Consider the following 26,991-nt stretch of genomic DNA (forward strand, 5'->3'; position numbering starts at 1 on the left):
TCTCACCGCGCAGCGGCGACGAGACACAAAGTACACAAAGAGCACAAAATCTCCAGAAGCGATCGAAATAGACACTGGTGGTCCAGTGGTGGTGGGGGTGTGAGGCGATTAGATAGAAAAAAACGATGATGGCCGAGGCAGTGGCCCGAACATAAATCGGGTCCGCTTAAGTAAAGGTTCGTCCCGAACGAAAACTCCCGGGCGCGCATCCCGATTCCTCGCTTCAACTCTTCCCCGATTCAACCTCCTTATTCCACCCTCTCCTCTCCTCTCTATCCTTCAATTACCCTCTTGCAGTCATGCAGGCCTTCAGCCGTAACACCTTTTCGGCCGTCCGCAATGTCGCTGGTCAGCAGCGCCGGAGCTACCTTAAGGCCACCTCAGCCTATGCCGACACCGTGAATAACCTGCGGATCAACAAGGACACTAAGGTGCTCTTCCAGGGCTTCACCGGAAAGCAGGGAACGTGAGTGTCGAGGCCCTGACTGATACCCGATTCCATGCGCTGGGCTCTGACGTGTTGTTTCCTGGACAGTTTCCATGCCGAGCAGGCCATCGCCTACGGTATTTATCCTCTCGCCGCGATCGCGAAAAGGACCACTCGAACTCACATAGCACAGGCACCAATGTCGTTGGTGGTACCAACCCCAAGAAGGCTGGCACCACTCACCTCGACCTCCCCGTCTTTGCCAACGTTGAGGAGGCTGTGAAGCAGACCGGCGCTACCGCTTCCGCCATCTTTGTCCCGTATGATACCGATGTGCAGCCCGAAATGATCGCAGAACGAAGCTAACCAAGACAGTCCCCCTCTGGCTGCTGCCGGTATTGAGGAGGCCATCGCTGCTGAGGTTCCCCTGGCTGTTTGGTGAGTCCCGACATCCGAGCTCCCTAAAAGCTCCCTACGGCCTTTTTATTTTTGGTCCCCTAACTGGCTTGTTCGCACTACAGCATCACCGAGGGCATTCCCCAGCACGGTACGAATTTATCCCACCGCGTCCGAGACTTGCCGAGCTAATAAACCCTCTCAGACATGGTCCGCATCACCGACATCCTCAAGACCCAGAACAAGACCCGTCTGGTCGGCCCGAACTGTCCCGGTATCATCGCTCCCGTAAGTATCGACCCCCTACCAGCTATGTAACGGCATATTCTTATTCATTTTGCCTTTTAGGGTCAATGCAAGATCGGCATCATGCCTGGTTTCATCCACAAGCGCGGTCGTGTCGGTATTGTCTCCCGTTCCGGTACCCTGACCTACGAGGCCGTCAACCAGACCACCCAGGCCGGCCTTGGCCAGTCGCTCGTTATCGGTATCGGTGGTGACCCCTTCTCCGGCACCAACTTCATCGACTGCCTGAAGATCTTCCTCGAGGACCCCGAGACTGATGGTATCATCATGATCGGTGAGATCGGTGGTTCTGCTGAGGAGGAAGCTGCCGAGTTCTTCAAGGCCAACAACATCCACAACAAGCCCGCTGTTTCCTTCATTGCCGGTATCAGTGCTCCTCCCGGCCGTCGCATGGGTCACGCCGGTGCCATCGTCAGCGGTGGCAAGGGTGGTGCCGACTCCAAGATCGCTGCTCTGCAGGATGCTGGTGTCATCGTCGAGCGCAGCCCTGCCTCCCTGGGCAAGACCCTGCTTGCCGAGTTCGTCAAGCGTGACCTTATCTAAGTACTTGTCTGAAGCTATGCTTTTGACTTTTCATATCCATGCTGTCTTGGTGTCCCGGTTCTCTGTTGGGAAGACTGGGGGTTCGGAGGTATATTCGCCATTTATCCCACTGGCCATCTGCGGTCCATGTCATTAAGCCGCGTCTGTATTCTTTTTCTCCTTTGTGTTAGAGACCCTTGAAGTAATTAGTTTCGTGTAACTTTACCTTCATTTGATTATGCACTATGGTGGAGACGTTGTAGAGCTTTCCATCCATCCTTTCTCTGTTGCGTCTAGAGCCACGGGCAGTACGTTAATAAGTAGACCTTTCAAGAAATAATGGACCGTTCAAGCGCTTACTCTCCTAGGTCTATTGAACCAATTTTCGAGCATTATCTCGGCCCTAGCAGTTACCTAACGGATCAGATCAGAGCCTACAAAAGTCCGCTCATCGAAGTGAACTCTTGGCTTCATCTCCGCCTAGCGAAGCCAGCGTAAGACATGAAAGGCAATACAATTAGGGAAGAAGTGATTTCATCGATAGGAGCCGAGCTGCACCATCTTGACATCAGCTCAGGCGCTATACTTCGAGATTTTTTATCCTTATTTGCTGCCCTCACTGAGGAGGATCAATTCATTAAACTGCGCCAACTCAAGAGGGAAGGAACTTATCCAAACCTGTCACTGCATATGTACCTGTCTATTGCCTTTTAATATAATGCAACAAGTGAACATTCCTGCCGCAAAAGCGACAAAGACTAGTCGTGTTTCTTCATTTCTTGGGTTTATAGGATCAATAGGGGTCAATATGTTATAGACCAAAGTCGCCAGGACAGGGAATATTCAGTTCTTTAGGACGCAAAGATCTTGATTTCAGTGCCTTTCGTGCGTCGGAGGTATCCAATGCTCGCCAATGCCACTGTCCAATTTGGATGCAAAGTCACGCTGATGGGGATGAGCATTATCTATCAGTTGCTGAGCTGATCGCTCTTGTAAGCTGGATGCATGAATTCATGCAAGAGCAGAGAAGATGCTGTTCTGTTGGCCACGCCATAGATAGTATGAACTTCGTAACGCTTTCCCAGTATGTCTCAAGAAAAGAACCTTTGGACTTGAAGTCTGACACAATTTTCGCAAATCTCTTGTTTTGATTCACGTTCCATGATTTTCTTATTACAAAGCCGTATTTACTTCCAAGATAAATAGTAATTCAAGCTATGTCAGGGTTTTCGACCTTCCTGAGGGCCTTCACAACCTCCTCAGTTCCAAACACATCGGCAAACTCGCCGTCAAGGCTGGCAACTGAGACTTTGTGAATGGTCTCTGCATCAAACCCAGCCTTGCTAAATGTTGCAGTTGCATCCGACACTAGAATAATGCGCCCCCTTTCCACGCGAATCTCGTTCTCACGAGAGCCATCAGGTCTAAATAGGAGAGGACCATCATCCAAAGAGCGATCGACAACACCTAGGTTTGCCGCCATGCGGACCGTTGTTGAGACGCAGTGATCGGTTGTCAGACCTGCAACAATAATCTGTCGGATTCCTTTCTGTCGTAAATGCGACTCTAGGTTGGTCCCAATGAACGAAGAGTTGACATTCTTCCAGAAAATGGGTTCCGAGTCATCCGATGCCGGGGTAGCAAAGTCTAGCGGTCGAATACCGCCGTCTGGATGGGACGGGTGAAGAGGGGATGCAGGCGAGTCAGAGGAGTGGAAAATGTGTACCACTTCAAGTAGAGTCGAGGATGAGGCTCGTGCCGCTCGGAAAGCGGAGAGTAACGACTGAAGATTGACTTCATAGAGTGGGTTGGAGCGTGAGGCGCCCCAGTGTGACGGGTCAGTGAAGGCTGACTGGTTGTCAATAAGCATCAAAGCCGTCGGAACACTCAGATCAATTGACGAAGACATGCTTGAGGGGTGGAAACAAGCGTAATTCGCTTTTAGTCGAGGGGCGTGTGAAGGGGTGTCGTGTTTTTTTTATGGGCGCTAGATTGTCCTGCCGTCCCGTGAGTCACTCTGTACACCACACTAATTGGCAATCCCAGGCAGCCTCAGCCGCAAAGGTCATAAAAGCCTGAGTAGTGGCTCTGCAGTTATGAACCAGTTGAAATATATTAAACGGTTGGAGCCAGTCTCCGAGAGAGCATAATTTTTTCCCCAGAGAATGCTAAAGCCTTGCCATCTTTTGCTTGGAGGTGACGGCAGTCCTAACTATTCTACTGTGCCAAGCCGTGATAATTTCTTCTTTTTGCTCTACCCATAGCTGAGCGCTTGAATATCGGCACTAAATGTCTCTAACCATTCAACTAGTGTTTCACAATTAGGGATAAGATCGATCGTCTGAACTAGGGTATTTGATTTCTCAATTTGAATCCAGTTGGCTGATAAGGCAAGATTTCATTGATCAGTGATGGGGGGAGCTGCACGCCCATTTGTCACCATTAACCTAGTCCCTCTGAATATGACACTCCAAATAAGAACAAACCCGTAGCTATGGCGAAAGGAAATGAAAAATCCCTTAATTTCACCAATTAAGATTTTTGAAACGGGCGCTAAGAATTTAATGGTTCAGCCAATCGACAGACCTAGCGCCCGTGATGATTTTCATAAAAAGGCGCTTAACCAGCGCTTAACGGCGGTCTTCCAATTTCTATATCAGGTACAGGAGAAGCGGGGACTTTAAAAAGCGACTTTGTGTGACACATTTTAACTCTTTCCTTCTCTCATCCGGTTTTCGATGTCTGCGGAGGTTACCCAGGTACTACTATTTGGATTTTTGCGAAACATACATAATGGGGCTTCATCTTTCTCAGCTATGTCGAACATCCCATGGAAAGGATCGATCCAACAAACAACCGCCGTCGGATCCAGAATGCACGCAGGAGAAAGTATTTGGAGTATTGAGGGACTTCTTGGAGCCCAAAAGCCCGCTACCCCTCGACCTGGCTGTAGAGTCTCTCTTGAAGCTCTTGCCCACCGATGCCCCCGATTCCGAAGAGATCTGGAGATTTGGCGAAGACTGCTTTGAGCTTGCCGAAATGTCCTCCTTCAAAACCTCGTCTCACTCAAGATTGGCTCAGTTGCTGGAAGCTCTTGGTCTTTCAAGTCACTTCACGTTCCTTAGTGCAGAGGTAATTATCTCGGATCCACGCTTCGACTGTCGCTGACAGAATGTGCGACCTGTGCAGAACGGCAGGATTTGGCGATTTGATCTCCTCAAATATTCCATGAAAGACTTTTGTGCTGGTAATTTATCAAAGGCGATCTTAGTGTTTCAAGCAAGCTGATCATCACTATAGGCCCTGACGGCGGAAAACCCGAGAGATACGTCAACTACAATTCGTTTTTGGCTCACTTATATGAGCATCGAATTTTTCCCACTGACCCTACTTATGCCGTGTGGGCAATGCGTGCTGCGTTTGAAGACGAAAGGAGCGATGAAGAGAAAGCAGTTCGCAGCGCGTGGATTCTGGGCGCAGCCCAATGGATTCTATGGAATGGGCAAAGCATATTCAACCTCATTCTAGAGCCAGCTCTCTATGATGTGACATACGAGACGTGGCCTGATCGAGCGGCTTGGGATGCTGGATGTCTTTATAATGGCACCGCTGGCCTTTCTCTTGAACGATGGCAGTTCTGGAAACGCCGGTTTGGAGAAGTATCCCAGGATTCGGAGGTCACTGATGAGTGCAAGGAAGTGTCTACCAGAGCTATGGCGATAATGGATTTATTTGAGAAGAATATGGTTTTTTAGATGAGAATGCATTGAGATTCGCGTTCTTCGAGTAGGCATTTGATGAGATAAAGTTCTTGTTTGTTTAAACACGCTTATTTATAGATAGAGGCTGGAAAAATTCTGAAGATGGAGTTAGATGTCCTTGGTGCTTCCACCTGTCGAGAAGAGCTGAGAGTAGGTCGCACGGAGACTTGGGAAAATCTGGGCAGTCAAGGCTGTCTCTCCATCTCCACCAAATACTTCGACACTGGACCAATCCATCAACACCCGCACACGCAGGTGTCCATCTAATTTAGGTGACAGTGGCGCATGGTAAACACTTGCAGATGTCTCGTCGAATCCAACTTGACCGGACTTTGTACTGTCAACAAAAACTTGTCGACGTTCGACATCGTAACCCACACGAGTTTGTTGTGTCAGGTCAAATGTGGCTTGAACGATATTTCCAAACTCGCAGGGTTCCGTAGCACCTTATTCACGGTAGGAGAAAGTTAGATCGTTATCCAGCGTCTTTCCAGTCGACCCACGATTTCTTGTGCTCTCAGAAAAATACTTCCAAGAAAGGGAAGATGTTTCCTGGCATTGAAGGAGCTTCCATTTCTTTTGCAGTTTCTGAACAAGAGTTACCTTAGTTACTGTTTTCAAAGAAAGTTGATAGGGAACAGCCATGCACTTCTCCCGGCCTATGTTGGAATTTTATCGCCAGTTTCCTTTCCCTGCGGGGGAATGTCCACACATTGGCGGTGACCGTCGCGCAGCCCGATGTTTCTTCGGAGAAAGGTTTAAACTTAGATGCGCAACAGCTATGGATAAGTCCTATAGAACATGTGTATTCCGGTGGCCATCGCAACAGTTATGCAATAAAATCGGATCTCCCCGAGAGTCTTCGGGGTTAAAGTCAATGCATGTACGCAAGTTTCTCCTGCTCCTTTTTCTTGGCCTCCACAATTGGGTCTCTCGAAGATTCCGTGCTACTTGCATCATCTTTCACGTTTGAAGTAACTACTTGGCCATAATTGCTCGGCGCAGCGCGATTGCAGGGAATGCCCGAACCATCAACAAGGTTCGTACACTGGTACACCTCATTTTGTAATGTCGTGTCAGAGAGTGGTAATCCCAATGTGTGGTTAACCGATTGAATTTCGACGTCTTCAAATTTAATGCCTGGACAAGGGTGCACGTCCGAGCAATAAAGAGAGGCGACGATGTTATATCGTGAGGTGCCCTTGATGTTAGACCATGTGATGTCCTCGATTGCCATCTTCGACGTGTTGCAGTTCTGCCCATTCTCCGTATAGATGCACTGAGATATCTGAATAGGCAAGGCAACATTAGTCAATTCAAAATTGCGGAAGACGACATTTTTGATCAGCCCCCTGCCCCCTCCTCCGCCATCGCCGTTTGAGCTATCGTCCTCAGGGACTCCCTGCCAAGTTTTGATGAAAGCTGCTTCCATGCAATTATAACATTTGACATCCTCGAAGGTAACGTTCTCCACATAGTCCGGCATTGTAGGGTATTGCCCAACAGACCCTATCGCCATCCCGAAGCCCCAGTGGCAGGTAACGTTTCTAACCAGAAGATTCGTGGTGTTTCCTTTCACTGCAATGCAGTCATCACTAGTGGTGACGACTGCATTTTCCACCAGCAGTGTGTCACTGTTCCAAGAATCGTAACCGTCGGTGTTCACAGTGCCCCATTCATCATTGCTAGTGGCATTGACGAAGAAGTTTGTAATGGAGACATTTTTGCTCTGCCAGACAAATGTGGCCCAGAATTGCGGTTGGATAATGGTCAATCCATCCACTAGTAGGTTCGTCGAATTGTAGAAGGTGATACTAATAGGTCGACCAGGCTGATTGCTTTGGTTGCGGTTTTGAGTATACCAAGCCTGACCTTGGCCATTGTACCAGCCGCCCTCTTCGCCACGGAAAGTAACATTAGTGCCACCAAATAACCAAGCGGTAGACTGATTTTGGAAGACCACGGAGTAAGAGTGAGAAAGCCAGTATGGAATGTCCGTCGAGAAGCGGAGTTCACCCCGTAGCGACACGTCGCAATTCAATAAGTTTGTCGTGTTCATAACCGAGTTGACATTGAATGTATGGTTGGCGGCGAAAACAACCTTGCCATCGGTACCGCAAAGCTCGAAGGCTTTTTGAATTGAAGGTGCATCATCGACGGGCTGGCCATCATTCTGCAGCGATTCCGGGTATAATGTGCAGGTTCTATCTTCATTGACAACATAGCCTGCTGCCAGAGCGGCCAGTGATAATGAAAGCCCGAGACGCATGGTGGACTTCAAGGTAGCCTGCTCCTTACTATTCCAGCCCAGCCTCCAGGAGATGGTGAAGTCGCAGAAGCGAAAGACTCCCTTGAAAGGGCTCGACGTTGGGGGGTTGCAGTCTTTATATGGGCGACATTATTGTGGATTGTCCCGGTTTACCCCTGTGATCTGATCGCCTTCTGCACCACACCAAAGAAAACAAATGTTACATCTTTCCCCGCATCCTACGACCGCAATCCAAATCAGGTGACGGACATCCAATCACCAAAATTCCTGGCCGAGCGAAATCTTGGCTCGGCCCACGCGGTCTAAGCGCCCAAGGCAAGGGTGAGTTGAAAAGCTGCGAGGGGTCCAAGGCAGGACCCACGATTTCCTTGTGATGCACATGCACATTTATCTATCATCTGATGGAAATCCCTCGCCTCGCGAGCTATCGCCAATCATTTTGGATTCATCACCGGACAAAACACGATGCATTGAATCGAAAAAGCAACAGCAGCTGAACAGAAAAACAAAATGGATCCAGAGAGCGGGACTTCTAGGCTCAATACGGCAGGGCTATTATACCAGGGTTGGTTCAAATCCAGCGCATGATGAAATTGCTTTGAAGAGCCACCTCAAGAATTCGGGAATCACCTCGGTGAAAATTCCCACGATGCGTCGAGGTCTAGAACCGATTTCTCCGCTTTACATAATGTGAAAGAAATGCAGCATTCCCAGGCAAGCCGCCAGAACTGCGTCCCGCCAGTAAAGTACCTGCCCTGAGGGTTCCACTCTTGGCAGGCAGGAAATGGGAGTTTTCGGGGTGTTTTAATATTCAGCGTCTTGAACAGGCACGTCTAATGGGGTCATGAAGTTTGTTGATTACAATCTATCAAAAAAGCTGGCTGAGGAAGGAAAGGGACCACCGTTGAATGGTCCTTGACTGGGGTAGTTTCCGGACCCGACTGTCCTCAACGATGTTTCTTCGCATTGGGACGCGGAAATCTTCGTGTCCGGCTGCGTAGCATGTCTGCTCGTTGCTCCAAAGTCATGTTAACCTGGTCACCCATCGGGATAAGGCACTTCGCCAGGTGCATATAGTCTTTGCGTAACAAGTGCACCGTAATGAAGATGTAGTCGATGTTTCGGAAGACCAACGCCCGTTCCTCTGCGTAGCGGTCTTTGCCCTTGACAAATGCCACGGGGTGGTCTCTCCAGTGGCGACGGGGATTCAAGTGGTGAGAAGTGTGGTACCCATCGTTGAAGGAGAAGCGATTGCTCTGAAATTCATGTCAACGCTGGTCTATGTGAAAATGACATCCAAAAAACTTACCGGAACATCAATCAGGGTGATGCTCGAGCGATAATCCGAGTCGGGATCGATAGGGTCCACGAACGCGTGCTGGCCCCAGTTGCCCACCATCAGTCCACAGCGCATCACTGTGAGGGGTAAAATGAGCACGAAGACGGTCGCACGGGCATTGACGTAGTTGTAGAGAAGGTAGATGGTCGCATAAGTGCTGAGTTCCCAGAATGCAGCCCGGCAAGCAGATTGGACCTGGCCCTTTCTCCAAAAGTAGAGCGGAAGTTCCATCCAGATAAAGAAGAAAAACCGCCCAACGTAGCATGCGAAGTCAAGACCACTGTCCCGATCGTAGAACATGGTCGTGCTCAGATCATGCTCGCCATTGCCTTCGACATGATGATGCTTGATATGGTGGTAGTAATATGAGTTCCAGGTGTGCCCAAGCATCGGGTCAAGCAGATATGGGAAGAGGGTATCAAAAATCCAGTAGCGGGGAGCCAGAACACCGTTCTGGTGAATATGTTGATGTTTCATCAGAGTGAATGCTCCACAGTACCATAATTGCATGACCCAGTGCAAAACGCCATGCACCCAGGAAAAGCGGTAGTAGAGGAAGACGGCACTGGGAACAATCGTTGAGAAATATAACAGGAGATGCGTCAGCATGACAACGTCTGTCTGGAAACGCACAACTCCTTGGGCCCAGTTTTGATAGGGCTGCAGCACATAGCGCTGAAGCGCTGCAGGCAGCTTAGCCCGGAGCACTGGAGTATCCCAAAACTGGAAGATTGTAGGGTCGAAATCAGGATGCGATGCATCGTTCATATCATGAAGCTTTTGGATGACATCTTCATCGCTGGGTTTTTGATGTAATGATGTTGCTTTTTTTTCACCTTGTTTACTTTTAGTGCGTTGTCAACTGGCGTCTTCAAGACACTCACCATTCGGATCTGGATTATCAACAAGAGTTTTGAGCACCAGTAGATCCGCTAGAGTAAGCTGAGGATCCACGTACGTGGTAGGATCCATGCTAGGCGACTGGGAACAGGCGTTCTTAGCATTATTCGAATGGCAACTGCACGGCGGCAAACACTCACGATGATGAGCGGGAGTCTCGGAAACACCCTAGTCCATCAAAATCATCGAAATTCTCGAGGGTTAATGTACGGAGTAAATCGGATGGAGTTAAAATAGAATATGGGCTGAGCAATTCAACTCCCGAGTCGTATCCTCCATCACCTCCACGCTTGGTCAGGGGCCGGGGGGGGGAAGAGTTTTCCCGTGCTCAATGTGGGTCCAAATGGACTGACACCAAAACAAAATACGAGCGAACCTCGAGGAGCTGTGGGGTTTTCAACAAATGTACATACATTTAGGTTTCTTGGATATTATTATTCCTGATCTAAAAAGCCTAGATGAAATTTGAGAATCAAAGATAGCTAGGATTTTGTTTATGTTTGACAGTGAATGTCCGGGTGAACCGGCTGCATTCAGGGGTTTGCGGGCTACTCCACGGTCGGAATGGAAGCTAATGCTCGACGCGGTAAATATCACGCCCCCTGAACATCCCTAGACTCCCACGATACAGAAAGCCAAAGCCTCCACGACAGACAAGAGCTAAGACGACAACTTTGCGTATCAAAAATTAAATATAGAAGAAGCTGTTTCCCAATTAGTACAACTGGCAGACCGTCACCACTGTCACTACCTAGTTCTAGATAATAATTGGCCCGTCTGCTGTGAGCAATGCATTTGCGCCTGCATATCCCTGTCTTAATACCCGGCCTAAAAATACACAGTCTGGGAGCAAGGGCCTATTTACTAACCCCGATTCAGCAATCAGCTTACCGATCGGCATTTTTCTCTTCCGCTTCGATGCTCAAGTGGCCTGATCCACGAGGCTCTTCGTAGACCTACAATCATTGACAGAATGAATACATAAGACATTACGGATAATTTAGAAGACAATGCGGGATGGGTAAAGAATCAATTCAAACCTTATGAGAGATCCCTTCGGAAGCCAGTATAGAACAAATGCTAGGTGTGGGTGGCGGGAGCTTAATGACGATATATATCTCTGCATATACTCCGTATAGTCTGACTATACCTGAATTCTGGCAGTGGTAAGATCAACCTAAAAATTGCATGTGGACGTAGGGAAAGAGAACTATTAGTAAAGGTCAGCTTTATGTTGAAAACGACGCTATAGAGCGATCGGCGTAATGGATGTGGAGAGGTGCAGTGCCTTCTTGAAAGGTGGTCCGAAAGCCCCGTCGACTAATATAGCTGATTTATCGATTATTTTCGAGCAGTGGATCTTGGAGACTTCCACAACAAGGATCCTGTCTATGTGTAAATTTACATGCGGGAGTTGAGAGTAAGTGTACGAGAGGGTGGGTGTCTATATCCTAAACGAGAACTGAGTAAACCGTCATTTAGTAAGTAGGTAGATCAAACTCATCCAGCAACCCATTTTCACCCTTTTAGAGACCTTTAGTAAGCATGTCAAAGGGCTTGGGCTTAATATGAGATATAGCGTCTAGGGCCTGTCTGGCTTAACATGTTCAACAGTAAATCGACTTTGTGTCAGTGGGGACCTACCGCATCTATACCCCAAGATCTGGTATGATGGACCTGGGCAAGTAGCCCGATCTTCGTTTTCTACGTTCGAAGTTTATATGTGTAGAAAGCGGATTATCGGGGATGCAAGAACTAGAAAAAGCGAGCACGGACTAAGTGCAGGACGAGGAAGCGAAATGTAGCATATTTTTCACGCGACGTCAACTGTGCTATGATTTGGTGAAGCAGATAATACCAGGAGACTCGTTAGAGGAAACGATAGGCGAACGAATCACACTTCTACGTTTACTGTGGAACCTTCTGTATTAACGATTATTACGACAAGGATGTCTAGATAGCCTGAGTCATAAGTACTCAGTCGCTCGACACGAACATCGCCATTCTTGCAAATGCCCATCGGTAATATCCCATTCCTTCACTACAGCTCATAGGTGTGATCCTTAAACAGGCGAACATTATCTCCTTAGCCATCTGCGCTCAAAACTACTGAAGTTTTGCCTTGTAATATTGGGGCCGTCACGGTCTCTTTCCCTGTTCTTTCAGGTCACCGCCACCGGCTAATGCTCAGATGATCTCATCTCGGGACTCGGCACAAGTGCGGAGATAAACCCCGGTTTTAGTCCCATAGTCCCTCAATCAGGGCGGAGCCCCGAGCTTTGCATACATGGGAGATTTATTAATTCTCCTACTGCAGGTTGGTCATGTCCCAGCAACGGCGATTATGAAGTTCTTCATTCTCCCCAATTCTTCGTGATGACAGTCATTTCGCGGATCTTCTCCCGCGCGGTAAACAAACCATACCGAACGAGTGACCTCAAAGACGAGACCCCGCCCTTTCTCAATGAAGATGGATACGTTGACTTCGGCCCAGGTGACATTGAAAACCCTCGGAATTGGTCGATGCGCCGCCGAACCGGTGTGACCATGGCGGCAGTGCTTTTGGTCGTGAATGCCACCTTTGCTTCGAGCTCGCCAAGCGGATGCTTCCCGTCGATTTCAAAGCACTTCGGTGTATCCAACCTGGTCGCGGGGTTGACCATAACCCTGTTTCTGCTGGGGTATTGTGCTGGGCCCTTGATATTTGCCCCGCTAAGTGAGTTTTATGGCCGTCGAGTGATATTTTATATCACATTCTCGCTTTACTTTGCCTTCAACTTTCTTTGTGCCTTTGCGCCGAACTTTGGAAGCTTATTAGTGGGGAGATTTTTGACGGGAACTTTTGTGTCCGCCCCATTGAGCAACTGTCCTGGCGTCCTGGCTGATGTATGGAATCCTCTTGAACGCGCAAACGCCATGGCCGGCTTCTCAGCAATGGTCTGGATTGGGCCAGCACTCGGACCTGTCGTTGCGGGCTTCCTCGAGCTGAAAAAAGATTGGCAATGGAGCTTTTACGTGCTTCTTTGGCTCGCGGGAGCGTCAGCTTTTATAATGTTGACAATACCCGAGACATACGCCCCGATAATCCTGTACAACAAGGCACAACGGATACGCAAAGCAAAGATACCTGGTTATGAAAACGTGAAGGCAGCGATTGAGGAAAGCGATCGAACGCTTGCGGGGGTTTACAAGGTTGCGCTTACTCGGCCGTGGAACATTCTGTTTGATCCTATCTCCTTACTCTGCGCAATCTATTTGGCCTTTGTTTATACTCTGCTCTATATGCTCTTCACCCTATACCCCATCGTTTTTCAAGAAAAACGGGGTTGGAATTCTGGGGTTGGCGAGTTGCCGTTGCTTGGCACTGTGGTGGGCGCTCTACTTGGTGGTGTTATCGTTGCGGTCGACACCCGAATCCGCCAGAGAAAGATCGACAGGGGCGAAATAAGGATGGAGGATGCTACACCAGAGGACCGCTTGCCGCTAGCGATGGGTGGAGGTATCGTCTTTGCTGTAGCCATGTTTTGGTTTGCATGGTCGGCTGAGTTTAAGTGAGTTCCCAAACCCTCAAGATCAGCTCTAGTCATGAAAGCTGACCCGGATATAGCACCGTCCATTGGATTGTTCCAACCCTAGCTGGTGCTTTTCTTTCGAGTGCCATGTTGCTCATCTTTGTCGGGTATCTGAACTATCTGGTGGATGTTTACCTGATGTATGCCGCGTCTGCTATTGCTGCAAATACTATCGCTCGTTCTGCCTGTGGAGCTGCAGCGCCGCTTTTCACCTCCCAAATGTTCGCGGCTATGGGCGTGGGAGGAGGGGGTAGTTTGATCGCCGGCCTCGCTACCCTGCTTGCCATCATTCCGTTTCTTTTTTATAAGTATGGGAAGCAAATCAGGATGCGAAGCAAATTTGCCCCGACTAAGAAGGAGGAACAACCTGCACAAGAGAACAAGGATGAAGAGCGATGTATAGGGGATGAGCCTGTCAGCAGTGTCTCGGACACACAATAAACAGCAGTCTTCAGACTATGGTGCATGATTTGGGTTTTGTTAAACACCCGAGAGTCAAGACATATAGAAAACCGAGTTTTGCGATGCTCTATAAGAATGTTATATATTGCTTTACATGGACTTCGGCCATGCCGTCCACATAGCCAATTCATTCAACGAGAGCTAATAAATGATACACATTCCGCTTCAAAAGCTTGGTCTGTCTGACATCATCATGGTCTCACCGCTTGTTTTGGATTGGGAAACGCATTGTGGGGACCGTTGCCCGAGGTGGGTACAGAAATAGGTCATTTGAGAGGCATAGAAACAAGATCACAGGCATAATTGCAGTGCACAATTGGGCTTTTACACAAAAAGTGTCTCACATCCCCTCAGTTCATTCAGTTCAACCCGCCTCCGACCTTCCGTAGCTCCAGCACCGCCATACTCGATGCGGGGAGATCGGCGTCACCTAGGCACACTATTGGAGTGGGCACTCTGCTTATTCCCATAGATTTTAGCTCGTGGTGCGAAAAACATTGCTTCTGTCGCCTATGTCTTAGAATCGGGCTCTGGTTTTAGGCCTTTCGTTGAGTTTTGCTTCGCAGTACACCTGCCGTATACACGAAGCTGCCCGAAACTATTTTGCAAATAGTTTCTACTAACGAATTGGAAGTCTTCCTGTGATCGCAAAATCTATCCGATCACACCCTGCGTTGCATGTCTGAGATTTATATAGAAGTTCCCGGTCGCCGAGCGATCTTATAAAGCTGAGACGCTACCCGCTTCCACCCACGCAAACATCTCGTCATCACTAAACCCCTCAAGCAAACATCATGAAATTCCTGGCCCTCCTCCCTATGTTGGCCGCCACCGTCACGGCCAACGCCGTCGCAAGAGCCCCTACGGAATTTCATCTGAAGACCACTGGCGCCAGCAACGCCGACCACAATGATCTTTTCGTCTATGCCTATCACACCGGTGCTGGGTTCAATGACGCTGTGCTGGACAAGGATGGTTCCAAAGCTAGCCCGATCTACCTCAACGGCACCCGGGCTTTGGCTGACCTGAAGACTGATTTCCCTTGGGGTCTTGTGGCTATCGGTGACACAAACTATGCCTGTTAGTGTATACCGATGGACTGTCAATTATCGCGAAACTCGCACCACTGTTTAAATATCAGAAGACGGGCTGACTAATGCTGTTGAATAGCATGGGAACCGATTGAGATTAACGCCGGTGATGGTTCGGAGGGATTCTCGATTGATAATGGCGAATTTGTGTGGTCCGCAAATGACGGTTTCGGCGGTTGGCTCGGTGAGTCCAGGGCGATCTGATTATCGTAGGAAAGAAATCATCACTAAATCTAACATGCACGCTACCCCTCAGTTTGTGAATGGTTCCACAACGCGCCCCAGTTGTTCTACCTGTACCGCTATTATGAGGCTACTATCCCTTCAAGCTGCAGCAAGGCTCAGCTGAAGCCTGTCTACATCGGATAGACTCGCCCTTCTAATGGCTTGGATACAGGATATCAAGTACTGGCTCGCTTAATAACATAATTCAAGAATTTGAGATCTCTAATGCTTTTCATACATCATCAAAGGAGTGGGAATCATTATGCGGCTGCAACCGAAGTTGGAGTAGTTCCATAGTAACGACGATCCATGCCTGCCTGCAAGCGAGCTTCCTCGTTGAATGGTCCCTGAATGCTGCCTCGGAAGTGTTTCGAAACGTTATCGCGGAAGACTCGTACCGGGTCTGTGCCTTCTTGGGCACAAATCCAAGTCAACCACCGATGGCCGGTGGTGACATGCGTAATTTCATCGTTGTGAATAACTTCCAAGGCCTCGACACTCTCGCTGTCTTTGGCAACGCGGAATTTTTGAATTGTCAAGGGGTTGACATCAAGACCTCGAGCTTCGTGAACTAAAGCGATGATACTTATTCTAGATCGGAGGTCGTGTGCTGTTTCCGTTGCAGACTGCCACAGACCGTGGTGTACTGGTAGCGCGCCAAAATGCGAGCCCATCTCCTCAAGTCTGGTACGCAGGAGAGAGAAATGTTTCGCTTCATCGCTTGCAACCTTCAGCCAGTCATGGAAATACGCCCGGGGTAGCTCCTGGGGGTTCTCTTCGGCCGTCTTGAATGTTGAAAATCGAACGCAGATGTCGATTGCTAGATCGATAGCCCAAAGTTCAATATTGGCCAACGCATGAAGCATAGCAACCCGGCTTCTCAAAGAGCCTCCTTTCCCACTCTTCGGCATCGCTCCTGGTTTCACTTCGACCATTTTCTCGCGCGGGGGTTGATCCGGAGCAGTAATCGTACCCCTTCCAATGTCCATGGGCGAGGATGTGCCTTCTCTCGAAGTAAAAACGTGGAACAAGTGAATAGTCAGTTCAATCTTGTGCTCCGGATTAGGAGTGCGCAAGATATGAACAGCCCAGTCACAGAGCGTTGCGTCGTCATCAAGATAATGTGCCATGCCAGGATCTTCCTGTTTAGGTGCTGGCTTGTCGGATGGTCGCGCATGCTTCAGCTTGACTTTTTCGCTCACTGCTTCAACCTTGCCCAATGCGATCTGACAACCGTCCTCAGTCGGGAAATCTATCGTGACGGATCCATCGCGCACATCAACAGGGAACGTGCAGGCTTTGATGCCCACACTTGACTCTCCAGTCTCGACGTTAAAGTCGTAGGCATGCCATGGGCAGGACACGACGTACGCTGAGTCTTCAATATCGACCTGTGAGTCGGCCATCGGACCCCCGGCATGGGGGCACTCAGCCTCCATTGCGTAGTATGACCATCCCTGTGTTTCGTTGGGTTTTGAACTGGACGGATCAATGGAGGGCAAGCGAAACAAGACCAGTCGCTTCCCGGTGGACAGATGAATCACATATCTTGTCTGGGTGAAGCCTGAAAGTGCCCCGCAGTCGATATGCATTCTAACTTTGTGGTCTTCGAACGAGGTGTTGCGATTGGAAAGTTGCCGCTTGATGCCTTCTGCGATCAATTTTTGGAGATCACGTGCTGATAAGGTTCCACCAAGTGGCCCGGCGCAAAAGGGAGGCGATCCATGGCGGGATGAGAATGGAGAAACGAGTGAGAGGCATGATAGGGGGAGGTAAATCCCAGGAATCGGCCCTGGCTTTCACCGCAGCTCCTCTCATCGCCCAAGAGTCTCACTTCTTTCCATGAAGTTTATAGTCGGGCCTTTCTTTCGAAAGATAGAAAATCGTAGTTGTCACCCTTTAATCTTGGCTGATCAAATTCATGGACGACAACAGGCCACGAACATGCACCGGGGGGATGCGGTTAGATTGTCTAATTTAGCGCTAGAACTTTGTTAAGGTGCCTGCGTAGAGTTGCTTGTATCTCTACTATCATCCAGCCTATCCAGCCTATCTTGGTATGTGAATGTATATTCAGCTTGATGGGGCTAAACTCGATTTATGTGGGGAAAGTAATCACTAGGCAGTGGGTTGTGCTCAGCTGACAGTACAATCTTCGTCGCTTGAACTAGTTAGCCGATGAGAATGATAATAATTTACGGGCTGATCAAGCGAGTTTTAGCTTCGTGAAAGAGGAGTATGGTAGTGGGCCTATTGAAGATGGTTCCGCGAAGGTAGACCCAAGCAATGTCCACTGATCGGAGATCTCCGCTATGATCGAAGGAGGCCAGATTTCTGTGAAGAGCACGGAGACAAAAAGCTTAGCTAGCGAAGAGTTTTTCAAAGTTCGCTAGGTAGGAGGCCCAAGTATGCAGCTCGCCTATCCCTTGGCAGGCTTGAGCGCCGGGCCGAGGGTTCGTAATGAGCCATTCAGCCCGCGTCCTGGTTTTGGTTCAGCGGAGCCAGGGGATTGCGGGGAACCGAGAGCGGCACCCGTGAAACTCCCACGTTCGCATTGGGGGCGCACCCGTCTTCAGGCGTCCTGAAATGCATAGAGAAGCAAATAATTGGGGGACACATCAGCGAATGCATGCAAAACCACTCACGATCGCTGCCGAGGAGCGGTGGCACTGACATGGTGACTGGGGCGCCTGGACGATCGCCTTCAGCTACAGGCCGAGATCGGGCCCTAGTTATGACGAGTGGATCTACCGCAGAGTAGCAGCGAGGTCGTTATGGGGCTACTGGCCTCGGTTGACTCAAAGCCTTCCTTTAACTATTTCGCGCGCCTTCTGCTCTTCGCTTGCTGTTTTTTTTTTTCTCTTTGTCTTTCTTTCCCCAGCCCAGATCAACTCGGTGTTCTATCCGGTCTTCGCGCTGACCGCGTGCATAAGTTGTGTGGCCCAGAACCTCGGATAGTAGCGTTGCAACACATCCCTGCGATCGGGGTTGATCTGCACCTGAAAGGTCCGAAGGTCCGCGTAATCCATTGCTCTTTCTCATATTCACCTCAATCGCTTTTTCTCCTTTACCAAACTCCCCCCTTCCTCAGCTGCGCCCCTGCGAGTTGACGATCGCATCCAAACATGGGTTTGCCAGGTAAGGTCCCTCCGATCGCATAGAGCTTCTGCGCATGTCGATTTTGCTACATGCGCTGGTGCTCTTGACTGTGCGGAGATCTCCGCTAACAGCTCTGCCTTTTGCCACAGACTTGAGTTCGGTGAAGCCGGGCGCCAGTCCACTTGGCCCTGCGCAAATATCCGATCCCCCTTCGGAGGATGGTCAGGACCTTCCGCCGCTCACGAAGACCACTGAGCGCCGACTGATGGCCAAGATTGATTGGCACATCCTGCCATGCTTATGTGTGCTATATTTGCTTGCCTTTTTGGACCGGTACGGGCGCCCTTCATTCACCTTTTTTGCGAAGAGCGCGCTGACCCCGAGTCGTCGCATAGCGTCAACATCGGCAATGCCGCCATTCTCGGACTCAAGTCTGAGCTAGATCTCACGCAAGGCACGAAATACAACACCGCATTGACAATTTTCTTCGTGCCCTACATCCTTCTTGAGATTCCGTCCAACATTTTGCTCAAGAAACTCAAGCCGCATGTTTGGTGTATGTTGTTTGGTCCAGGCGCATTTGGCGCGCATGATGAATACATGATTAACCGTACTTTGATCTAGTGTCGCTTTGCATGTTTGGCTTTGGTCTTGTGACGATTTGCCAGGGCTTGGTCTCGAGCTGGGGCGGCCTGATGGCCACTCGATTCTTTTTGGGAGTCTTTGAGACTGGCATGTTTCCAGGATGTGAGTCATTGCAATGCTTGAAAACAGGCACGTTGAGCAGAGGTACTGATACCGATGGGCAGGCTTCTACCTGATGGGCATGTGGTACAAGCGAAGCGAAGCCCAGAAACGTTTCAGCTTCTTTTTCAGCTCCACCACCCTTGCCGGTGCTTTCGGTGGACTATTGGCATACGGATTGGGACAGATGGACGGTGTCCGCGGCTATCGAGGCTGGCGCTGGGTGTTCATCATCGAGGGTTTGATCACTTGCGTGTTCTCAATTGTCTGGTTCTTCCTGTTGCCTGATTTCCCCGAGGAGGTCAAGTGGTTGACTGAGGAAGAGCGCGACTTTGTTCGCGCGAAGCTAGCGAAGGATGTCGGCAAGTCGGCCCACCATATCAAGATGGGCTGGCGTGAGGTCTGGGCTGTTCTCAAGGATTGTAGGTCGAACTTGAACCGTGTGGTGCGGTGCGACATACTCACGTTTGGGATGTAGACAAGGTCATTATTGGTGGCTTCATGTACTTCGGTCTTATCGTCCCCGCATACGGTTCGTGTCCTCTCTGACTTGCCGGTGATGGAGTCATTACTAACGCCATTGGCTTAGGCTATGCGTACTTTGCACCTTCGATCATTCAAAGCTATGGATATTCCTGTAAGTGCATACTCGTCCTTATCTGCACGTCACAAAGTTGTTGTTCCTGACCCTAGATGAATTCCAGCGGTCAAAACCCAGTTGTACTCCATTCCTCCTTGGGCAGCAGCATTTGGATTCTCCTTAGTCATCGCATGGTGCTCTGATCGTTTGAGATATCGGTTTGCCTTCACTGTGATACCGATCTGTTGCGCGATTGCCGGGTTTGCTATGCTCTTCAGCATTCACGGCAAAGAGAACCGCGCAGCCCAGTATGGCGCACTTTTTCTGGTCACCAGCGGTGCCTATAGCGCTATGCCCGTCATTGTCTGTTGGTTTGCAATGAACTTGGGTGGTCACCACCGGCGTAGTGTGGGCTCCGCTTGGCAGATCGGCTTCGGAAATATTGGCGGTATCATTGCTACTTACTCCTTCGTGGCGAAGGATGCACCATATTACAGACCGGGTTATAGCATTTGCATCTCTTTTTGCTGTCTGTCAATCCTGGCTTGCGTTGCTTATGCGCTCGCACTGGTACATGAGAACCGGAAGCGCGCACAAGCGGCGATTGAGTCGACCACTGTGTCCTCGGAGGAAGAGGAGTACCTCGGTGATCTGTCGCCGAGCTACCGGTACCAGTACTAGACACGGGTTGGTTCACAACTTTCCCACGGTTGCCGCGACTCTTAGCCGTTTCCATGGCATGACTGGGGGCATCGCCTCTATCTAATGATATATGAGCTACGAAGCCTTCCAGAAGGATGCTTTGAACATACATTATTTAAAACATATGAAACTACTCCCTAATACATGATTGTATTTCAGTCACCTTCTATTATTCTGATGAATCTGAGAGAGAAAATATCGGGCGTGGCCTTCTTGCTAGTTCCATGACAGTCCATGATTGATGCGCGCGAAACCCTATTTCCACTTTATTTCCACTTCCCAGGGTTTAGCAGTGAATACCTCCCGTTGATTCGCACTGTGTGATGTAACGGGTCACGTGGACAATTGCTGGATCGTTCCTTTTTCGGCTAGCGGCTCGCTTAGCTGAGTCAGCTGCCCACTACACAAATGCGTTGTGCGGGTCACCTCACATTTGTCTTTCCTTCAACCATCTCTCCTCATCCTCGCAGCACCGTGAGTCGCTCTCCCCCAAAAATATCCTCACCTTCGGTGAAGCAGTCACTAACATGATCACAGACCTACGAAGATGAGAGCTAAGTGGAGAAAGAAGCGCGTCCGTCGTCTCAAGCGCAAGCGCAGAAAGATGCGCGCCAGATCGTGAGTTTCCCCCACATCGCCACTGGGGCCCCTATGGAGCTTCGTCCAGTGGGATTGCGTGTTGGAGCTCGAATTTTTGAGGCTAACAAGCTCGCCAGGAAATAAACTACTCGCCCCCTCCATCTCAGCTCCTCATGTCGAGGCTCATGTTTGAACGCTGAACACGACAATTGATGAATCGAAGTTACGACACTCTCGTTTCTTATCGTTACACGCCTTTCAATTAACGAGCTGCCTGCCCGGATACGATTTCCGTCCTCTCATTATGAAGAGATCACATTTCGCCCGATGGAATCCGCAGTTCAAACAATCTTCCGTTCTCCCTACCTTTCCAACTCTTTCGGATTCATTGAACGTCGGTCGATTTGATGCCGGGCATGGTTTTGAGTGGCTTACCACTTGATATTACAACTCGGGGAGGCTCCTGTGTTTAGTCGAGGGTTGGAGGACTGGATATTATGTGATACTAGTCTGCTGAGCTCGGCATTGGGGTTCTGGTCAAAAATCTGCTCATTTGTTTCCAATTACAGTTCATAAGCTAGTAATATGGACTAGGAGCTATGGAGAGTTATTACCGAGAGTTGAAAAAAATACTGGATCAAGCTCGGACGTCCTTCGTTTCGATAGCTATGCTTGCCGATAAATCGATGACTTGACGAGTACCTGCACTTCCTATCTTAAATCCTTTTTCGCCATTGTAGAGAGATCTGTAGCTTTGGGTGCCTCCGTCGTAGCTTGAGCAGTACACTCTCTGAGGTCAAATTTGGTTTGTGCGGATATAGGCTCACCGCCTTCTATGTTGCAAGCGCAAGGAAATTTTTCTGCCACCGACTTCGACATTTATTTCACCGAGATATAACGGTTGAGCATTTAAGCTGCACGACGGTGATTTTCTTGTGGTTTCTGCCGTGATATTATTGCCAGGGATCATGCCGTCAGATAAAATTGAGAAGAAGCGCAAGCGCGCTTCTGACCGGCATGAGCGACCGAGCAAGAAGCCTGCTCTAGAGGCCCTCCCGCCGCTGGCAGCGAGTGTTGTCGAGGAGAAGAGCGAGCTGGCGCCAGTAATTGGTAGGTCCAAGTACATTTGCCGTCTTCTTTCCAGCTTTTGCTAATGTGTATTGCGTGCGACAGCCACCACTCCTGGCGTCCTGACCTCGAACGGCCTCCGCTTCAACCCATACATCAAAACCCGTGAGAATAGCGGACGGACAGCTACTCGGAACCCTGGCATTGTCTCCGCCGAGATGCTACTGCAGTCGTCTGAACACCAGAAGATGGATTTTGTTGGTCGTGAGGGCACCGGTGAAGATGCGGACTCTCAGCTGAAGCACTACATCGCTGTCGTGGACCCGGAGCACAAGACATGGCAATTCATCGAGGCACGACGAGTAACTGTCCGTGGCGCTGTACGCAGCAGGAAGCCTGAGGAGGAAGAGGAAGAGTCCGAGGAAGAAATGGTATGTCCGCTTCGATCCGACATGGGGAGCGCTGGGATAGTATATACTAACACTGCTATAGAACACCATGCGCGCCCAACGCACCAACCTCACCAACACATTCGGTACCAAGCAATCCCGCAAGGCAGTTCAGTCGATGGCCGAGAATGCTCAACTTTCAAACGCCCCTGCTGGCTCCGTTACCCAAGCCGGCGCCGCCCTCATTTCCTCACTCCCCGCGGATGTGGCTTCCGGTCTGGCCAAGGCCACCAACGTGCAAGCCGAGGTGCAAGCGGCCAAGCCTTTGCCAACGCCAGATCTCACGGCCGCTCACCCTTCGGATGTCTACTCGCTCGAGACGCTGGTTCCTGGTGGTCATCCTACTCTCCGCCAGTTGACCGGCATCGACGAATGGACGCAGCAAGTGGAGGCTGGCCTCGGAGTTGTCACAGGCTCTCGATATGTCTCCAACCGTGTTGTCGCTGTTGCACAGTCTGGCAACCCCACACATATCCAGGTTCTTCGGTTTGTCCAGTTGCTGCTTGAGTTCACTCGTTCTCTGAAAAGCATGGGCCGCGACAAGGGCTCTGGCCCCGGCAGCAAGAAGCTCCCGCCGCGCGAGGATCTCCGCAAGATTCTCTCTAGCACATCTGGTGCCTCAAAGGCCGGCAAGGAGGAGGAAGAGTCTATCTCCGAGCTCCTGCCCGACGCTGTGGTTGATGCCGTGCGCCGCCGCTTTGCCCCCCAGGGCGGTTTCCTCTCCAAGCACGACCTGACCCTTCTCCACACCACCATCTGCGCCCTCACCCTGCACATTCCCCCGCAGCCTGCTAAAGATGGTGGATCCAGCTCTCTTGGTGGTAACTCGCCTAACGAGCTGGCTACTGACCCCTCTGATCTGCGCGACGACTTGCGTCTTGATTCCAATACCATTCAGCAGTACTTCCGCGAGCTGGGCTGTCGTATTGACAAGCCTCGCGAGTCGGAGTTCAGCAAGTGGAACATCAAGGGTGGTCGTGCGGAGGCGGCTGCTCGCCGGGTTGCTCGTCTGCGTGTTCCGGTTGAGTTTCCCAAGGTCAGCCGTGGAGGCCGGAAATAGATGTCTTGCCTTGGAGTGTTTGGTTTGTTCGTTGCAGCGGTTAGCCTCGACTTGCTCGATGGTAAAAATTCTCACGCCATTTGTCTGATATATCCAGCGTTTCTATTATTTTTCTGTATTCTACTTCAAAATGTTTCCATATGAATGAAACGTGTTGCATACTGCAAATCATAGATTCCTACCCTAGTCATCGTCGTGTGGCCGGTCACCTCCGTATGTCGCTGATAATAACTGATTTGTGGATGGATCAGAGTGAGTGTAGGCAACTTCAAGGGCATGGGCTATTCCAATTATACTTAGTGTATGACCTTTCGAGTGGAAATGTCTGGTCTCTACTTTGCATTGACCAAGGATATTACCACAAACGGGCCGATGAAGCGTCTGCTTTGCTTCTCCAAGTCATGCCCACCCATCACCTCATGAACTAGTGTCTAGAGACCCCAGGAGTTATTTGGAGCGTTCTCAGGGAGACATGAGAGATGTCTGGATATTAATATGGAAACCCGAGAAAAAGAAACAGGCATATTGTTATTGCCCACGATGCGGAGTTGTCCTAAGATTTAATAATGCGAAGGCATCATCAATTCATTGGTATATGTATATAACAACAATCTACGCATACGGATCTTCATCGGCATACATCTGACTTGCTCGGCGACCATGACGCTTCTGACGGTCTGCCTCGAGCTCTTGTGCGAACTTGCTCTTCGCTCGAATCTCGGGTCCCTTCCAGTAGAAGACGTAGATCGGGATCAGGACGAGGAAGCCAACACAGCCAAGCAGGGTACTGGCCCACTGGAGGTGATACTTTCCTCCCATATTTTGGTACATTGGCGTCGAGTACATAGTCGCGATACCGGCCAGGAAGTCTCGGGAGAAACCGTTACCTCCCGTTGCGGAGGCAGAGTACGGCCCATACGCAGCAACCATATAATCAATGGTGGCCATGTAGATAGCGTAGTTGGCCATCGCAATAAGACAAGCGAAGATGCAAGGTGCGATCCAGGGAATAGGCGGGCCCATTGACGTCCATGCGAAGCCGAGGAGACCAATGGGTTCTAATGGTGCGATAAATAGGAGTAGAAGCAATCGGCGTTCTGCGAATCGACTCCCGGCTCCTTCCTTTTTGCGTAGCTTTATTTGGCGCCAGATGTCAGGCAAGAAAATAAAGTATGCGATCAGATAACCGATCAGGATCGAGCAGAAAGTTAGGCCAATAGCGAGAGTGCTCATGTTCCACTGCTTGAAGACCAGCGTGAACGATTCTGTGAACACGAAGATCAGCGCGTCGGAGAAACCAGATAGAAGAGACAGGAACAGGACGATCGGCTCGCGGAGGAACATCTCGAAAGGGCGGCGCCAGAGGCGCAGCACGTCCTTGAAGTCTAGACGGGGGGTCTTTAGCTCGTCCGGACCGTAGACCTCGTCGCCGTTCTTGCGACGACGTTTCGCTTCGCGGTCAATGAGAATCGTAGCGCGTGTTTCGGGTACCAGGAAGAAGTGCAAAGCCTGCGTGGCCCCGCCAACGATCAATTGCATCCAAAAGATCCAATGCCAATCAAGCCACTGGCCAATCATTCCACCAAAGACTGGCCCAACAGTTGAACCACCAACAGACGAGAGCACAACGTATGCCACCGCGAAGCCCTGGTCATCAGCCTCCCACATATCAGCAGTCATACCCAGAGTAACAGAGCCACCAGCAGAGCTCAGGCCACTAAGAATACGGCACACTACGATAGTGCCAAAGTTGGGAGCGAGGGCACAGGGGATTTGCCAGATATTCACAAAAAACAGTGACAGCTGCATGATAGGCCAGCGGCCGAACTCCTCGGACCAGGGCGCCCACAGCTCGCAGCCGAAAGCATATGCAACCAGGAACACACACTGTCCAACTCGTGCGGCTTGTTCACTGATGTGGAATTCCTCAGTCAGACCGGTCACTGCGTTGGCGTAGACACCGGTGTTGAAGTTCATAGACATCTGGACCACGAAGATCACAGACAGAATCGTCCATTTCTTCCACGTGGGGAAGCAGAAGCCTAGCTTATCGTAGCAGTCATCTTCGGTGAGTTCGCGCTTGCCTGCCTTTTCGATTCTGGGGCCATCACTGTGGGTAGTACTCCCGGTTTCCGAGGCGTGTTCGGCGTGGATGTCGTTGCCGCGCTCGGATTTGTCCTGCTGTTGCTTGACAGCATGATCCTCGGCCTTTTGGTCCTCCTCCTGCTTCTCGGAAAGTGAAGGATTACTGGGGAAAGCCATATGGCACTGTGGATTGTGGTATGCTGATCGAGGGTTTTTCGGGCGAGGTATATTTTATAGTCTCGGTCGGTATATCGAAAGCGGAGGGTAAGTGGGTATGGGGTGTAACGTGGACTTCCAAGTCCCTTGCAGGTGAATTGTACCATGGCTAGGGCGACATAGTAGCGATTTATATGTCACCACTACAGGACTACAGAGAGAGCTATGGAGGAGGGGCGGAAAATGGCCCAAGCCCCAATTGAGTCCGGAACAGGATATCGTACCAGCAACATCATAGTCGGACATCGGCCGTAGTGACACGCAACTCCTCGATTTGACTGTTGCGAGATCCGTATCGATCGAACAGAAACTGTCTCCACTGAAATACAACAATATTCTAGCGTGAATGGTCGACCTCGAGATGGAAAATGACTTAGCAGAGCGGGAAATCCTGTTGGGGCAATTCCGTCTCATGGCAGATGCTCGGCAACCCGACCTTTACGTCATTTCCGCCCGAGCTACGTCAAGCCATGGGGAGGAGCATGTGTGTACGTGAGGAGTAAAGCTGTGCCAATAAGTGCTTGTGTCGATAAGGGGGTGGATCCAGAAAGTGGCTTGAAGGTGCCCGCTGCGTGATGTTGTCATAGACTGCGCTGCGCTTAATCCAACACCAATGAACGTTGCCAGGAACCATGTCGGTCCTCCGCGTCCTATCAAATCATGCCATTGAACTGGATTTTCACGTGTACAAATGGAGAATCATGTGGAGTAGAACTGGGCACGCTCTATAGTGAGGCGACTTCAGATTGTAGTATACTCTATAACCGATGGATCGTCTTCGATAGGGGAGCCGAAGGACAGCACTGTAGGAAAATAGTGATCAATAACCATCAATAGGAATGAAAAATAGCGTGGGAGAGCCTTAGTGCAGGGACCCAAGTTTGTACCCCGAGAGCGAGTCAAGTCTGTGAGCCAGTGAGTGGAGTTGGGTGTCTTGATCGTCAAAAATTGCGGCACACTACTCCACCGTGTAGGCAAATTAGGATTCCGACCACACTAGCCTGATTTTGGCAGGATGAGCAAATTTGATATCATAGAATAGGTTGCAAAATAGATCACCACTACCTAGCTCTTTGTGGGTAAGCGCTGTGCGGTCACAAAAGTAATGCTGGCTTAAGTGTGACTTAGGTAAATGATAC

General features: G+C 50.0%; 11 protein-coding genes across 11 annotated transcripts; 6 read left to right on the top strand and 5 right to left on the bottom strand.

The window, feature by feature from the left end:
- Positions 1-299: 299 nt before the first annotated feature.
- On the top strand, positions 300-1,672 carry N7482_002468 (succinate--CoA ligase (GDP-forming) subunit alpha; the record flags this gene model as incomplete). The annotated part of the gene is made up of 7 exons (XM_056684593.1): positions 300-466; positions 536-564; positions 621-747; positions 803-865; positions 949-974; positions 1,029-1,111; positions 1,172-1,672. 7 exons carry the CDS (start codon positions 300-302, stop codon positions 1,670-1,672), a joined length of 996 nt encoding a protein of 331 aa, XP_056548199.1.
- A 1,189-nt stretch (positions 1,673-2,861) lies between these two features.
- N7482_002469 (putative isochorismatase family hydrolase) lies at positions 2,862-3,560 on the bottom strand (the record flags this gene model as incomplete). Its single annotated transcript, XM_056684594.1, has 1 exon — positions 2,862-3,560. One exon carries the CDS (start codon positions 3,558-3,560, stop codon positions 2,862-2,864), a length of 699 nt encoding a protein of 232 aa, XP_056548200.1.
- Positions 3,561-4,444: 884 nt separating this feature from the next.
- N7482_002470 (DUF3632 domain-containing protein) lies at positions 4,445-5,406 on the top strand (the record flags this gene model as incomplete). Its single annotated transcript, XM_056684595.1, has 3 exons — positions 4,445-4,783; positions 4,841-4,898; positions 4,952-5,406. 3 exons carry the CDS (start codon positions 4,445-4,447, stop codon positions 5,404-5,406), a joined length of 852 nt encoding a protein of 283 aa, XP_056548201.1.
- Positions 5,407-6,286: 880 nt separating this feature from the next.
- N7482_002471 (uncharacterized protein) lies at positions 6,287-7,681 on the bottom strand (the record flags this gene model as incomplete). Its single annotated transcript, XM_056684596.1, has 1 exon — positions 6,287-7,681. One exon carries the CDS (start codon positions 7,679-7,681, stop codon positions 6,287-6,289), a length of 1,395 nt encoding a protein of 464 aa, XP_056548202.1.
- A 947-nt stretch (positions 7,682-8,628) lies between these two features.
- N7482_002472 (fatty acid desaturase) lies at positions 8,629-9,992 on the bottom strand (the record flags this gene model as incomplete). Its single annotated transcript, XM_056684597.1, has 3 exons — positions 8,629-8,937; positions 8,991-9,856; positions 9,905-9,992. 3 exons carry the CDS (start codon positions 9,990-9,992, stop codon positions 8,629-8,631), a joined length of 1,263 nt encoding a protein of 420 aa, XP_056548203.1.
- A 2,304-nt stretch (positions 9,993-12,296) lies between these two features.
- N7482_002473 (MFS transporter) lies at positions 12,297-13,933 on the top strand (the record flags this gene model as incomplete). Its single annotated transcript, XM_056684598.1, has 2 exons — positions 12,297-13,471; positions 13,528-13,933. The coding sequence occupies 2 exons, from the start codon at positions 12,297-12,299 to the stop codon at positions 13,931-13,933; spliced, it is 1,581 nt and encodes a 526-aa protein (XP_056548204.1).
- Positions 13,934-14,748: 815 nt separating this feature from the next.
- Positions 14,749-15,414, top strand: N7482_002474 (uncharacterized protein; the record flags this gene model as incomplete). Its single annotated transcript, XM_056684599.1, has 3 exons — positions 14,749-15,034; positions 15,125-15,229; positions 15,302-15,414. 3 exons carry the CDS (start codon positions 14,749-14,751, stop codon positions 15,412-15,414), a joined length of 504 nt encoding a protein of 167 aa, XP_056548205.1.
- A 116-nt stretch (positions 15,415-15,530) lies between these two features.
- Positions 15,531-16,862, bottom strand: N7482_002475 (Rieske [2Fe-2S] domain protein; the record flags this gene model as incomplete). Its single annotated transcript, XM_056684600.1, has 1 exon — positions 15,531-16,862. One exon carries the CDS (start codon positions 16,860-16,862, stop codon positions 15,531-15,533), a length of 1,332 nt encoding a protein of 443 aa, XP_056548206.1.
- Positions 16,863-18,442: 1,580 nt separating this feature from the next.
- Positions 18,443-20,374, top strand: N7482_002476 (putative MFS transporter; the record flags this gene model as incomplete). Its single annotated transcript, XM_056684601.1, has 7 exons — positions 18,443-18,702; positions 18,765-18,925; positions 18,994-19,116; positions 19,179-19,535; positions 19,592-19,645; positions 19,703-19,750; positions 19,818-20,374. 7 exons carry the CDS (start codon positions 18,443-18,445, stop codon positions 20,372-20,374), a joined length of 1,560 nt encoding a protein of 519 aa, XP_056548207.1.
- Positions 20,375-21,942: 1,568 nt separating this feature from the next.
- Positions 21,943-23,551, top strand: N7482_002477 (DNA-directed RNA polymerase I subunit RPA49; the record flags this gene model as incomplete). The annotated part of the gene is made up of 3 exons (XM_056684602.1): positions 21,943-22,084; positions 22,148-22,473; positions 22,535-23,551. 3 exons carry the CDS (start codon positions 21,943-21,945, stop codon positions 23,549-23,551), a joined length of 1,485 nt encoding a protein of 494 aa, XP_056548208.1.
- A 612-nt stretch (positions 23,552-24,163) lies between these two features.
- Positions 24,164-25,813, bottom strand: N7482_002478 (Major facilitator superfamily domain general substrate transporter; the record flags this gene model as incomplete). Its single annotated transcript, XM_056684603.1, has 1 exon — positions 24,164-25,813. One exon carries the CDS (start codon positions 25,811-25,813, stop codon positions 24,164-24,166), a length of 1,650 nt encoding a protein of 549 aa, XP_056548209.1.
- Positions 25,814-26,991: the final 1,178 nt, after the last annotated feature.

Source organism: Penicillium canariense (genome assembly GCF_028826845.1).
Source record: "Penicillium canariense strain IBT 26290 chromosome Unknown utg000001l_segment0_segment0, whole genome shotgun sequence".
Taxonomy (NCBI): domain Eukaryota; kingdom Fungi; phylum Ascomycota; class Eurotiomycetes; order Eurotiales; family Aspergillaceae; genus Penicillium; species Penicillium canariense.